Here is a 15194-nt window from a genome sequence, read left to right as displayed (position 1 = left end):
TGGAAGCCATTTACACCATTTTCATGTAACCCATACTGGAATTGAGGGAGATATGAAGTCTGCAAAGCCAGTCTGTGTGATAATAGAAGTTGTGGCAGTCATATATTATTTCCATGCAGTGCCGACGGCAAGAGGATGGCTGAGCAGATTGATGATGCTCTGGTACAGAATAAATTCTTCACAGAACATCAGCCATGCTGCAGTGCCTTACCAAATAAAGCTGCACATTGAAACAGAGGCACTTTATGTTCATCTCAAAGCATGATCTTTAGCAAGCATTTAGCTAAGATTATACAGGGATGGATTCTGACTCCATTGGGACACTCATAATATTTTAAATTTGGTGCCCTTGACACTTATATTCTGTGAGATTAATGAGAAATGTGTGTGTAATCGTTTTCTTTATTATATCAGATGAGTCCAGCTTGCTCAAAAAGAAGCGTATTCCCTGATGTGGATGAGATTTGAGTGCTTTCTGTGCACTGCGTAATACATGTGTTTTGTTTAGTCTGTTGCGAGGAGCAGAGGAGATGGGTCTGCGGAAAGCAGTGAAGCCAGAGTTTGGAGGTGGATCTCGCAGCTTCTCTTGTGAGGAGGACTACATTTATGAGAACATTGAGAGCGAATTGTGCTTCTTCACATCACAGGTGGTTCATACCAACAAATCCTTCTAGCTTTCTCTGTGTACTCTTTGGCTGTATGTTATTAAAATACCCATAACATAAGTAATAGGAGGCATTGTTGAATATCAAATTATTGTAGCTGCCTAGTGTTATCATAATCATAACCATCAGCTCAATAGGATGTACCATTACAGGATACTCTATAAACTCTATAAACGATTTCTGTATTTGGACCTTCACAGGAACGCCAGAACATAATCAAATACTGGCTGGATAATCTCAGAGCCAAACCAGGGGAGGTCCTTCACAACATCCACTTTCTTGAAGGGCAGCCCATAAGTGCGTGTCCACTCTGTGCTTTGATGTGTTTGTGTTGCCTAAAAATAGATCCACAGTGACTGAAATACATAGTCTAATCTGTGCATATTATTTCTGTTGCAATAACCTTCATCAATCAAGAAAGAACTAAAGCAATTGTACTGTAGTCTAAATAGCTGCACACTGTTCCTGAGGTGTGTGTGATATGTGTAACTCTAAACTGTGAGTTTATTACAGTTCCAGAGCTAAAGGCACGAGGTGTGATCCAACAAGTCTTCCCCCTCCATGAGCAGAGAATTCTGGGCCAGCTAATGAAATCGTGGGTGCAAGCTGTGTGTGAGAAGCAGCCCCTAGGTTTGTCATTTTTTACTACATGCGTCTAGTAATATTCACACACACAGCTTAGCTGTTGATGATGGTGTAGTACCCAATTTAACCATTATTCTCATACATATTCTCTGTTTTTATTTCTATCTCTACCTCTGTTAGATGATATATGTGATTATTTTGGAGTGAAGATTGCCATGTACTTTGCCTGGCTGGGTTTTTACACAACCTCTATGCTGTATCCTGCTGTGATAGGATTTGTACTGTGGATGCTGACTGAAACTGATCAGGTAACAAATCAGAAGGATTCAAAAGTGTATCCACTTTTTTCATAATAAAAATGATGCAGACATAAATAATGACCTGAGTAAACCATTACTGTGTTTCAGCATGGACTCTCTATTGAAAACACATCTACTTTTTAGTCTACTTTTTAGTCTACACATCTACTTTTAAGTGTTTCTGATATGCACTTATATACACCCACCATCCACTTTATTAGGAATGCCTGTACACCTGCACATTCATGCAGTTATTTAATCAGCCAGTTCCAACGCCCTAGAGTTTACTCAGGAGTGGTGCAGAAAAACAAAAAACATCCAATGAGCGGCAGTTCTGCAGGTGAAAATGCCTTGTTGGAGAAAACTGGGTGATTGAAGCTCTTTATGATTTTGATTTTATGATTTGTGCTGCTGCCACATGATTGACTGATTGGATAATTGCATGAATGTGCAGGTGTACCTAATAAAGTTGACAATGAGTGTACATCCTGGCTCCTTCTATTTCTTCTGTTCCTGTTTGCCTAATTGACGATGCTGGTACTATTTCTCACACAGACCAGCAGAGATATATGCTGTGTAGTATTTGCTCTCTTTAACGTGGTGTGGGCCACACTGTTCCTGGAGAGGTGGAAGCGAAGAGGAGCAGAACTGGCTTACAGATGGGGCACGTTGGACACACCAGCTGAATTACTTGAAGAGCCACGGCCACAGTTTAGGGTAATTTAGTAGTTTAATATGGCTATGGGGGTTTATATTTAAAAGAAATCATGGCATGACTGTGATTTTGGTATATCATAAAATCTGCTCGAAAACTGTATTTGTCTTTAAATAGCTCTGCAGTGCCATGTGAAGTGGAAGTATTGAATTATTTGATAGGAAACCTCTAGAATATTATTCAGACCAATTTCTTTACAAAGTATAGGGTGACTTCAAGAGGATTCCTCTTAGCTTTAGTTTTACACTTGGAAGGCATGCTCATTATTAAATAGCTTCACTATTTCTTCTGTTTTAAAAGTCTCTTAACTGAGTTTAATGACATCAATGGTATCAATAGCTTTACCAGTAAAGCATAACATTAAAGATATAATTATTTTCAAATTCCTTATCACAATGTACCGTCTAACCACCGTCTTACCATGACACCCCTAATTGTGACCCTTTTTATAGGACAGGGTAAAATAAGGCAATACTTTATTCCAGGGTATAACTGTAAGCCACTCTTTAATATGTCTCTCTGGCCCCTTTCTGTATCTGTCATTTTCTCACCCAGGGTGTGAAGCGGTGCAGTCCGGTGACGGGCTGTGAGGAGTTCTATTACCCACCTTGGAGGAGGAGGGTGTTCAGATGGTTGGTTAGCTTTCCTGTCTGTATTTTCTGCCTTTGCTTTGTCTTCCTGGCCATGCTCATCTGCTTTGAGCTTCAGGTTAGTGCTATCATATTTTTTCCCTCTTATATCATTCTCATTCTCATAAAGGTTATCCAAATTCAGTCATCGATAGATAGGTGTTGCACAGTTATGCAATGCATTATTTCATAAATGGTATATTTTATTGGTATCATATAAATGGTATGCTGTGTAGTTAAACTGTATAAGGAAAAGACATTAAATTAAGCATTACAAATATGAAGATGTTTGAATAGACTTACATTTCGGGTTGGCAGGAATTTGTGATGGGGATTAAAGAGCTGCCACGGGTGGTGAGGTTTATCCCTGAAATCATACTGGCCATCACTGTGACTGCATGTGACGAGGTGTACAGAAAGATAGCCTGTTGGCTTAATGACATGGGTGAGTCTTCAGTGCTTTTGGAGGAGAATAATGATTTATTCTCTGCAGGTATTTTCATAATATGTTATTTATAGTGTTTGCTTACATGAAAATAGCAGTTATTATTAACAGATTATACCAGAGTGCTGCTAATTGCTCAATTCTGCTGCACTTGTTGTAATATGTTCTAATCATTTCTATTTTAAAAAAAAACACATTCATAGGGATACATTTAGTGGATATGCCATATAAACAGAATAAAAAAACTTGTGTAATCATTTATATGGTGAATTTTTCTGTGAGAAGACGTTTAGTTAACATTTTTGGAAGGAGTCTACAGTATCCATGCTTTGTAACAATCAGAGGTAAAGCTGTAAGTTAAGGAAACAAGTGTTTATAGCCATTGTAACATAAGTGAGAACAAGATAAGGCTTGTTTCATGGATGCTCATAACATTAAATTAAACTGTAAATGAATAAAAAATATGCTGGTATTCTTTAATTAATGAAAAAAATTGTAATCATTGATAAATTGCTGTGGTATAAGAGGAATAAAACAACTGTACATGCTGTTATATGAAAATAATGAACTAATGGCATTGCACCACCCTGTCATTGATTACTTTCCTATAGCAGCATGTACAGTCGTGTTTGACTGCTTATGTAATAGACATATATATATTGATATATATAAAACCTTTTATTCATTTGCACAGTAAGTTTCATTTACAATACACAAATTAACATTATAAGAGTTAATTTCACTCTGGATTCTTTGCTGTATGTCTGTGAGTTGGAAATTGTGAATGTAAATGATTTTCTATATTCACAACAGAGAACTACAGACTCCAGAGTGCCTATGAGAAAAATCTCATCATCAAAATGGTTCTTGTAAGTAGTTTCTTTCATGCAATGTGGAACAAAAGCCCATTATAATGATGCTAAGATATGAAAATTGTAACTGATATATTCATATGTGTCTGTTGACATCAGTGCCAATAGTGATATATTAGAATTAGAATGTATTAGAATTCTATAAGAAATGTTTAAATTATGTTTGTTACTGTAACATTATATACCGTATATATACACTCACTGTCCACTACAGGTCAAGAGCTTCAGTTAATGTTCACATCAAACATCAGAATGAAGACAAAGTGTGATCTCTGTGACTTTGATCATAGCATGGGTGTTGGTAAGGGTTGGTTTGAGTATTTCAGAAACTGCTGATCTCCTAGGATTTTCACACACAGCAGTCTCTAGAGTTTACACAGAATGGTGCAAAAAACCCAAAACATCCAATGAGCAGCAGTTCTAGGTCAGAGGAAAATGGCCAGAATTCAAATTTTCTGGTTCAAATTGACAGGAAGGATATGGTGACTCAAATAATCACTCTTTACAACCATGGTGAGCAGAAAAGCATCTCAGCATGTACAAAACATCGAACCTTGCGGTGGATGGGCCACAACAGCAGAAGACCACGTCCCACTCCTGTCAGCCAAGAAAGGGAATCTGAGTCTATCATGGGCACAGGCTCACCCAAACTGCAGCTGAAGATTAGAAAAATAAATCACGTGGTCTTTTTCCAGTCTTCAACTGTCCAGTTTCGGTGAGTCTGTGCCCATGATAGCCTAAGATTCTTGTTCTTGGCTGACAGGAGTGGAAACTGATGTTGTCTTCTGCTGTTGTAGCCCATCCACCTCACGGTTTGATGTATTGTGCATCCTGAGATGCTTTTCTGCTCACCACGGTTGTAAAGAGTGCTTATTTGAGTTACTATAGACTTCTTGTCAGCTCAAACCAGTCTGGCCATTTTCCTCTGACCTCTCTTATCGACCAGGTGTTTCCGCCTGCAGACCCTCCACACACAGGATGTTTTCGCACCGTTCTGTGTTAAGTATAGAGACTGTTGTGTGTGAAAATTCCAAGAGATCCCCAGTTTATATACTCCAGTTAAATACTCAAACCAGCCCATCTGGCCCCAACAACCATGCCACGGTTAAAGTCACAGAGATCACACAGAGATCTTAACCTGTATCTGCATGATTTTTTTTTGCATTGCTCTGCTGCCAAATGATTGACTGATTAGATAACTGCATGAAAGTGCAGTTGTACAGGTATTCCTAATAAAGTGGATGGTGAGTATATAATGCTGATGCGATGCCAAAGATGTGAGCAGTAGTACCTCAGCAGTTAAGGCTCTATTGATCAGGAGATAAAGAGGTCAAATCCTATTGTAGGTCTTAACCCTGCTCCAGGGCAACAGATTCCTTGTAAGATAAGATAAAATGTATTATACTGAAGAATAAATGTATTATACTAAACATCTGTTTATATACTGTATGTATAGTATATAAAATGGCAATGAAGAATTTCTTATTGTTTTTACTTTGCATCCCTAACTTAGGCACAGCACAGTTACAGAAATTTTTGTGGTCATTGAGCTTTATCAATTCTTGCCATTTTGGGATTTGAGTAATACATATGAAGTGCAAAGGAATATATATTGCTCATAGATAAAAACCTAATAAAAGTGACCACATTACTATGTTGTATTTACAGCATTTTTTTAACCTCTGTCTTGCAGTTTCAGTTTGTAAATTCATATCTCAGCCTTTTCTACATTGGATTCTACCTCAAAGACATGGAGCGTCTAAAGGAGGTAAGACAAAGCAGTAATTCAAAGTCCTAAGTCAAAGAAAGCAGTAATTCAGTTCCCAGGCATATTTAAAAGATTGCTGAAAATATGCTACACCAGTCGTATGGATAGATGGATGGATGTGCATTTGTGACTGCTCACAGCATTTGTATTGGTATTGCTCTGGGTGATATGCGACTCTCGTTGGGAAATCTTCCATCATGCATCTTCCCACAGCTTTCCTTCTCGGTACATCTGTCTCACTCTCTATGTTGCCATCTGTCTATTGGTTCCTCCAAACTATTTGCTGGAGTTCTTCCTCCTCTGGTGCTGTAACTCAGGAACAGTACGACATGCCTCCTAGTACTAGTGGGTTGATGTTTGCTCGACATGTCTGCATTAAAAAAAAGTCTGGACTCACATAGTGATGGTAGACATGATGAATGAGTAGAGCTATCATCATGTTCAAACTTATGCTGGCAACAGAAAATGTGAAAATGTAAGTGCTTCATATTTCATTGTTATTTGTCCTATGGACAATTGCTTGTCACACATTGCTTGAGTTATGTGGAGTATTCATGTGGAGTAATGATTACATTGCAGCATATACAATGGCTCTGTACTTGTAAGGTGGGTATGTCTGCATAAGGATAGATAAAAATAGTCTGACAAACACTTTAATTCTTGATGTAATTTATAGTCATTTGAGCCATGTGAAAAACAATACATGTGTTTTAAACCTCCTCTGTTTTCCAGCTAGACCCACACCTCAGACTGTAAGATGTAATATGATGACTCATTCAATTGTTTTCTCTTGCCTAATTCACTCTTGTGTTTTCCCAAAGCAAAAAAGCAACTGGTCAGAAATACTGCAGTCCAAATTATTAGATTTGTATGTGGCCCCACATTTTAAAGCAACTTTTACTGGAGCTTATGTTTTGCTACATCGCTATAAGATAAAATAAAAGTTGAACATTCTCTCAGGACAAATGTAGCAATTAATAACTCTTCACAGCCAAGAAAATTTTTTGTGGGACTATTTTGTCAACTATTCCATATTTTTTTGATGTTTATATGGTGTGCATTACCTGCAGATGCTAGCAACACTGCTGATAATCCGCCAGTTCATGCAGAATTTGAAGGAAGTGCTGCAGCCGTACCTCTATGAGCGCCACCGCCTGGGAGAACTCACTTTGCGCGCTGTGTGGGACCTGCTAGTATCAGCATTAATAAAGTATGGACGTTTGGCAGTTGGAAGGGCGCATATGTCTCCCAGCAAACCCAGCATCCCCGGGCAGAGCCTGCAGGGAAGCCAACAAGGTGTTCTGGGCCAGCAAGAGCGCCAAGAGCGCAAGTGTCTGAATGGTGGTTGCGGTGTCCCTGATGAGGAGCCTGAGGAAGAGGCTGGAGCTAGGAACAGTGCAGAGGAGACAGAGGAGGAGAATGCCATTGATTGTGGCCTCAAACTCCGCAAAGTCAGCTTCATCGAGAAGGTGGACCGCAAGTCTATTGGTTGCATCAGTCCCATGGAGGACAGCTTCCTGGAGGAGGGGAGCCCCACCATGGTGGAGAAGGGCATGGACCCAGCTTTGGTCTTCGAGATGTGTGATGATGACGATGATAGTGTCACCCCAGAGGCAAAGGAGCAGGTCACAGAGTCATCTGGGCCTGAAAGCAGTGTGCCGCCGAAGCTGCGGAAGAGAGGCCGGAGTCTGGAGAGGGCCGACAGTAAGAGCAGGAGAGAGTCATGGATGGATCCCCCTGAGGAGCAGGAGACCACCACACTCACCCAAGCTGAAATCGAGAGCTGCATGCAAACATATGAGGTAAAAGTGCTGTCATAAAGAGAATTGTTATTAACAATTTGTCTTTTGTGTTGACTTTATGGCACTGATTTAATCATAGTTGTAGTGTAATAATGCACACACATGCATAACTAAACTATATTTACTATTTATGCATAGCATAAATTAAAAAAAAAAAAAAAAAAGGGCTGATGAACAGTAAACAATGCACCATAACTGACTATAATAATGTACTATTATATACTAAATCTTGTGATCTACAACACATTTTAGAGAGAGTGTAGACAGAGTAAATATTATTATTCCATTGCATAGTTAGAAATATTTCACAGACCAAAGTCTTAGAATCAGTATAATGTAGCATTTTTATTATATCAAGAACCTAACCGAGAATGAATGTCACATTTACTAAATACATGTATTTATATGAATACATGATTCTGGAATCTAATGAGTAATTGCGATCAGTTCAAATAATCCCATTCAGATCAAATAATTGCAATTAGGTGATTGTATAGTAAGTCGGGCTTGATATAAAGAATATAAAGAACATGGTAGCTAAACAAGGAGATTAAGTGTTACATACTATGTTTCTCTAAATTGTGAGGAATTGTATTTTTTAATATACATATCTTTGATCAAAGGCATATATATATTTATACACACCGATCAGCCATAACATTAAAACCATTGACAACTGAAGTGAATAACATTGATTATCTCCTTACAGTTGGTACCTGTCAAGGGGTGGGATATATTTGGCAGCAAGTAAACAGTCAGTTCTCAAAGTTGATGTGTTTGAAGCAGGAAAAATGGGCAAGTGTAAGAATCTGAGCGACTTTTGACAAGGCCCAAATTGTGATGGCTAGACGACTGGGTCAGAGCATCTACAAACGGCAGGTCTTGGGGGATGTTTCCAGTATGCAGTGGTTAGTACTTACCAAAAGTGGTCCAAGGAAGTACAACCAGTGAACCGGTGACAAGGTCATGGGCACCCGAGGCTCATTGATGCATGTGGGGAGGGAAGGGTATCTTGTCAGAAAGGCATCACAGTGTGCTGCGTATGGGGCTGTGTAGCCGCAGACCAGTCAGGGTGCCCATGCTGACCCCTGTCCACTGCCGAAAGCGCCTACAATGGACATCAGAAACTACCAGATGGAGCAATGGAAGAAGGTGGCCTGGTCTGATGAATCATGTTTTCTTTTACAACATGTGGACAGCCAGGTGCATGTGCGTTGATTACCTGGGGAAGAGATGGCACCAGGATGCACTATGGGAAGAAGGCAAGCCAGCAGAGGCAGTGTGATGCCCTGGGCAATGTTCTGCTGGGAAACCTTGGGTCCTGGCATTCTTGTGGATGTTACGTTGACACGTACCACCTACCTAAACATTGTTGCAGACCAAGTACATCCCTCCATGGCAATGGTATTCCCTAATGGCATTGCCCGCATTCAGCAGGATGTATGCCCTGCAACACTGCAAAAATTGTTCAGGAATGGTTTGAGGAACATGACAAGGTGTCCGATCCATGGAGGCCCCACCTTCCAACTTACAGGACTTAAAGGATCTGCTTCTAACATCTTGGTGCCAGATACCACAGCACACCTTCAGAGGTCTTCTGGAGTCCATGCCTTGATGGGTCAGAGCTATTTTGGTTGCACAAGGGGGACCTACACAATATTAGGCAGGTGGTTTAATGTCATGGCTGATTGGTGTACTATACAATCTAGATTTGCATATAACATCTCAGGTAGCTTCCATGTACTTGTGGTGCGTATAAGTAAAATAGTCTGATCAAATGAACTCTTTGAACTTCCAGGACACATTTCAGGATTACCAGGAAATGTTTATTCAGTTTGGCTACGTGGTGCTCTTTTCCTCTGCCTTCCCACTGGCAGCCATGTGTGCCCTCATTAACAATATCATCGAGATCCGCAGTGATGCCTTCAAGCTCTGCACAGGCCTCCAGAGGCCATTTGGCATGAGAGTGGAAAGCATTGGACAGTGGCAGGTAAGAATGACATGAACATCAACAAAAAACATGAGCTTTATAAATGATCTTTTAAGCAGTGTTGTAAGATGATGTCATGACTGTATCTTTTGTCACTCAGACGCTAATGGAGGCCATGGGTCTGATAGCAATCATTGTAAACTGTTACTTGATTGGTCAGTGTGGGCAACTACAGAGGCTCTTCCCTTGGCTGAGCCCTGAGATGGCCATCATCTCGATCGTGATCTTAGAGGTACGCACACTCACCACACATACATATGCTGCACTGTTCCACAGGCTTGTTGGTATCTCCAATACTATATGCTACGACATACAGTACTTATTTATTAAATATTTTCTTCACTTTGCAGCACTTCGCTATCTTACTGAAATATGTAATTCATGTGGCAATCCCCGACATCCCCAACTGGGTAAGCGAAGAAATGGCCAAACTGGAGTTTCAGCGCAGGGAGGCATTCAAGGTAGATCTCGTTCATAAGCAGGCTTCAACAATCTTCAGTATTTTTCATTTCTCCTGCTGGTATGTAATGCATGTGTCTTTGGTCCCTGCCAGAAGCATGAGCGCCAAGCACAGCAGCACTTCCAGCAACAGCAGAGGAGAAAAAGAGAAGAGGAAGAACGGCAGCGGCAAGCTGAGTACCAGGCCCGGCGTGAGCGAGACGATGGGCGGCCTGACACCTCTGGAGGCGACCATCATCATGAAAAGAGCCAAGGAGGCAAATCCAGATCGAGCGGCGGAGGTGGAGGCTCTGTAAGTGACAAACCGAAGAGACCCAGCTCGCTGCTGGCCAATAATAATGTAATGAAACTCAAACAGATCATCCCTCTGCAGAGCAAGTTTTCCTCTGGCACGGCCCGTTCACCACAGTCACCAACAGGGAGCGAACCGAAGCTCCCGGGCTTCCTTAGTTTCAAGTTCCTCAAGTCTCCAGAAAACAAAAAGGAAGCGGCAGCAGCTTCAGCTTCAGCCAATTCTAGCATTGCTGCACTTGGACAGGAGCGATCTCAGTCCCCCAGCAAGTCCTTCAATCCTGGGAAACTGTTTAATTTTGGGAAATCGGATGGTGGGGCATGTATCAATGGGGCTCAACTCACAAAACCAGGGGAGGGGATACAGCCAATGGAGAAGCCGCTTACAAGGTCTGATCTCAATGATGTGCCAGACGAGATCCCATCACCAGGGGAAGAGGAACAGGAGAATGGACACTCATTAGACTCTGAGTCCTCAGGCCCTAAAATCTAAATCCAATAAAAACACCTACTGTAGAAAAATGACTAACAAAGGGATACAGAAGGTCCTCTCAGTGCCCTTCAGCACAGTGAAAGACTGAGCCTAGAGGCTGTTAAGTAATACTGTGGGAAAAATGAAATAGGGTTGTTTTTTTGCTGAGGAATATAGGTTTTTCAAATATGACTCCCCCTACATACACACACAAGGCCTTTTGTCTACAATACATACAGGAATGCATGAGCTGCATTTCTAATGTGTTTTGAAAATGATATTCCTGAAAGAATAGTGCAGTTTTAAGTTATCATGGTCTGAGAATTGTAAGCATTTTAAACACCCTTTGTTTTAAAAATATTTTACCATCAGTTTTATATCATACAGTGAGACCTTCAAAAAAACACCACAGATTGATATTATCATAATCAATTTGAACTGTGAGTGTTTTTAATCATGAAAACTTTTATACTTAAAGCAGCTGGTTTAGTTTAGCAATTGCAGTATTTCATGAATAAGGAGGTGCTGTAAACCTGCATCATTCCTGCATCATTAGAACATATAGTTTCAAACTGAAGAAAATGCAATATCTCTATTTTGAATGACAGTTTGAATGACACATACACAGGTTTGTGAAGAACAGTCTGGAGAAGGACTGCATAAAAACTTGAGGCAAGTGTGGCAAGGCCAAAATGTGAATGTGAGGGTATAGTGTATGGATGGGTAAAGGAAGTGTGGTGGCTATTTCAGAATACAATCTCTTATTGCAGAAGTGCAGCTAGCCGCTTGAACAGGATTTTCCCTCCTTTGTTAGTATAGCCTAAAAACATAGAAAATGCTGGAGATCAAGACTATCATGGTACTAAAATTAAAAAAAAAAAAAAAATGTGTGTGTGAGTCCTCCTCTGCATCTTAATATATTTAACCTAGAGGATAGCATTTGACCTCCACATTCACTTTTTTCAATTCTTATACTGGTATGGCGGAGTGATTTCTCGATTTGTGACGAAGACATTCCCTTGATTTGCAACTCAAAAGCCTGCTGGACCATCATAAAATACAGGCATTGCCTTGCAAAGGGATTCTGTGAGGAAGTATAGTAATGCGTAGCATTTCCATTTCCACAGTTCATACTAGTTGCAGCCTCAGAGAACATTTTGCACTAAATCCTACTGCTGGTGGGAGGGAAAGACTTTGCTAAGAATAGGAGAACACCAGCTTGCCTCATAATGTATGCAAATGCTTAATTATTGTTTTCATTGCAATGCACTACAGAAGCATTATTAACCCATCTGGTTTCTGTACATCTCGGTGCTTTCTCTAACTTTGGCCTAACCTGTTTATTTGCCTATTCATTCCTACCTTCTTTATTTTGATAATTCTGATTTCATTAATTGCCAAAGCAAAACTAGCAGAAACACTTTGTGCATTGTGATGAAGTTTCTTTGTAAAGCCATAACTGCTTGGAATATTTTACCAGAAAATACATTTAGTTTGCAAAAAACATCCTTGCAGCTCTGATGACCAGGTGAAGGAAAATGGAAGAATACATATAATTTGAACAGTGTTTCAGTGTTGGACACAGAAGGTGGATACGGTTCCATTAATTCAGTATGAATTCATTTTTGTAATCACATTAATACCATTAGCTTTAAAGTGTAGCCTATAGTTGGACTTCAGCAATCTGCTCATTGACTGAACTGCAGATGAATAAAAATCACTGAAATGGAATTGACCCCAAACTGGAAAGGCAAACAGTTTGCACAGTTTTTTGTTCATGTTTTATTAGCATTACCTAAAATACAAGATGACAGATAAGAGGAATGATAAGACACTTATTAAACGATTCCCTTGATATGGCCAACAATGGATTTAAACTAAAGCAATTACGTTTAATATCAGTGAGGTACTTGTGATTTGATTACATTTTTATGTGAAAAGAATGAGTGGTGCAGAAAAAAAAACAATACACAGTTTTTATTTAGTATTATAGTAATGTGATAGGTAACAGGAACTATGCACTTATTTCCTCATTTCATTGACAGAGTTGGCTCAAATAACTGTTGCAATAATATGTCAGCCTGCACAATAATCCTTACTCATCCAGATCTGAGGTTTTTCATTCCGAATGTTGAGTAATGTCAAAAAGTAGAATTTTAACAAAACTTGGTAACTGGTCATTTGAGATGTTAACGTTTATGTTTAATGATGTTCATACAACCCATCTGTTAGCCCTATCCAAACCTCCTGAATCAGCTCTGTGCTTCCATTGGGTCTTAAATAGAAAATTTTATATTAATTTTAATTTAACTTGCCCTAAGGACCCCCTAAGTTCTACACAATTAAAAATGGCAGTTGTTTGACTTTTTCTAATATTGTATCCATGTTCTAGTATAATAAAAAATTACATGTTAATCACATAATATTAATGACCTTGTTATTCCCTATTAACTATGTTATATAGCTACTTAGATTTAATATTGACAGGCAGTTGTGATGCTTCTTTGGCAGTATTTAATGCCTTAAGAAGTGTGTTTAAATAAAAACACAAGACACTTGAAAAAGATAAATTGCAAAACATAGCAATGACATTTCATAATCAACCGAGTATTTTATACTATTCAAATAAAAAGATGTTATTTAGCATTGCTTAAAATCAAATTATAATTCTCAAATTTATCATATGGAAAAGGCTGCAAAATTGGAACTCAGAACAAAGAATCCACTGGAGTATTAGGGCAACACACATGATACTTCTTGACCAGGTAGATATAACTGTGGTTTAAAATAGATTTTCATTTCAATCTCATTATTTATTAATGACAATATTTCCTCGACAGAAAAAGTCTCTTACTCCATTGTGCAGAAAGAATTTACTCTGTGCAAAGTGAAATGAAACGGTGCCTGATGTGGCTTATACTGAGGCACGATGTCTGTGTTCTAGAAATATGAAATAATAAGCTACAGTTCATACCCTATTATCTTGAGTGTTACTCTGTATTTATGGCAAAGATGCTGAGTTTTATGTCTTAGTTTAACTGAAGAGCAACATGGATGCTGCAGGGTTTCTGTCATATCTGTCCAGCAGTTAATGTCATCACCAGTTAATCATCAGTTAATGTTATTTAATAAGATCAGACATTTATTTTTTACTAATCTATAAGAATACCTTATATGTGACTTAGGAACCGTGGTTTATGTTCAACCCTACTGTGAATAATTAATGGGCTATTGATTTATACTTTTAAGAAATTGCCACTCAGAAGCGGATACATGCAGTTACAGACAGTGGAAAAAGAGAGCCTAGTAGTACTCAAGTGTGTAGAACTCCTTCTCTGAAGGCAACCTCACAAACTAACATGCTCTTCCAATATACCACTGTAAAGTTTCTTTCATTTTCAAAGAAAATGATCATAGGAAATGGTCTTATTTATTTCTGTTGATTTATTTTTGTCATATTTTTGTAAGACCTGAAATGGAATAATAAACAGTTTTAAATTTACAGTTTGCCTGTCTGATTCTGAGTTGTTTTAACTGACAGTGATGTTCATGGTACTCATGAGATACATTCCTTAGTAATAAAAAGGCTATTTAATATCCTATAATGAGAATTAGTTTCTATTTTTCTAGTTTCTATTTTTAATCCCATTATATGGGGGTTTATAAGGCTTTACGCATATTCTGTGTACTGTAATACATTTAATTATAATCAGCGTTGGCCCTATAATATGAAGCATAGTTTTCATGCACAGAATGACTCCTACTATGAAAGACCTTATTTTTATTCACTTATCCATCTTCGGTAACAGTCAGGGTTGTGGTCAGGGGCCATACTAGGATTTTTTTCAAGGGGAGGTACAAAAGCATTAAGAGGACGGCCTTGTAAAGTCATTTAGACGTCCTAGCTGAGGATATACATGTGAGACAGCATGGCTTTGGCAGTAGTTCCAGCTGTAACCTAAATAATAGGTTTATGTTAATACGCTTGTTCTAATGTGTCTAATTGTGTCTGTAGTAACCGCTCATTCACAGGGACTTGTACGGCAGAAGCTCCACATAATCAGAGACTAATATTAAATGGATTAAAAAGGCAGTGTTGTCTAAGTCAAAGGTATAATCGTTGATGTGGTGAAATTTTTGTTAGGAGTTCCCCAGCTCAGGAAGGTCTTCAGGACAGAGGAGTTTACGCTTTCTGGGTTCTC

General features: G+C 39.0%; 1 protein-coding gene across 2 annotated transcripts in view; it reads left to right on the top strand.

Annotated features, from left to right (window-relative positions):
• ano8b (anoctamin 8b) overlaps positions 1 to 14499 on the top strand; it is a 33534-nt gene extending 19035 nt beyond the window's left edge. For both annotated transcript variants that reach the window (XM_034308631.2, XM_026921807.3), the window contains exons 4-17: positions 509 to 647; positions 866 to 962; positions 1179 to 1295; positions 1431 to 1558; positions 2105 to 2266; positions 2820 to 2972; positions 3212 to 3338; positions 4152 to 4207; positions 5904 to 5978; positions 7049 to 7780; positions 9579 to 9770; positions 9871 to 10002; positions 10121 to 10231; positions 10324 to 14499. In XM_034308631.2, the coding sequence (XP_034164522.1) occupies positions 509 to 647; positions 866 to 962; positions 1179 to 1295; positions 1431 to 1558; positions 2105 to 2266; positions 2820 to 2972; positions 3212 to 3338; positions 4152 to 4207; positions 5904 to 5978; positions 7049 to 7780; positions 9579 to 9770; positions 9871 to 10002; positions 10121 to 10231; positions 10324 to 11013 (2911 nt within the window). In that variant the 3' untranslated portion in view covers positions 11014 to 14499. The remainder of the gene's footprint in view (positions 1 to 508; positions 648 to 865; positions 963 to 1178; positions 1296 to 1430; positions 1559 to 2104; positions 2267 to 2819; positions 2973 to 3211; positions 3339 to 4151; positions 4208 to 5903; positions 5979 to 7048; positions 7781 to 9578; positions 9771 to 9870; positions 10003 to 10120; positions 10232 to 10323) is intronic.
• The last annotated feature ends 695 nt before the right edge of the window (positions 14500 to 15194 follow it).

The sequence above is a fragment of the Pangasianodon hypophthalmus genome, chromosome 11 (genome assembly GCF_027358585.1).
Source record: "Pangasianodon hypophthalmus isolate fPanHyp1 chromosome 11, fPanHyp1.pri, whole genome shotgun sequence".
NCBI classification, from domain to species: domain Eukaryota; kingdom Metazoa; phylum Chordata; class Actinopteri; order Siluriformes; family Pangasiidae; genus Pangasianodon; species Pangasianodon hypophthalmus.
The sequence above is the reverse complement of the archived record's forward strand: the minus strand, read 5'-3'. Positions and strand labels throughout refer to the sequence as shown.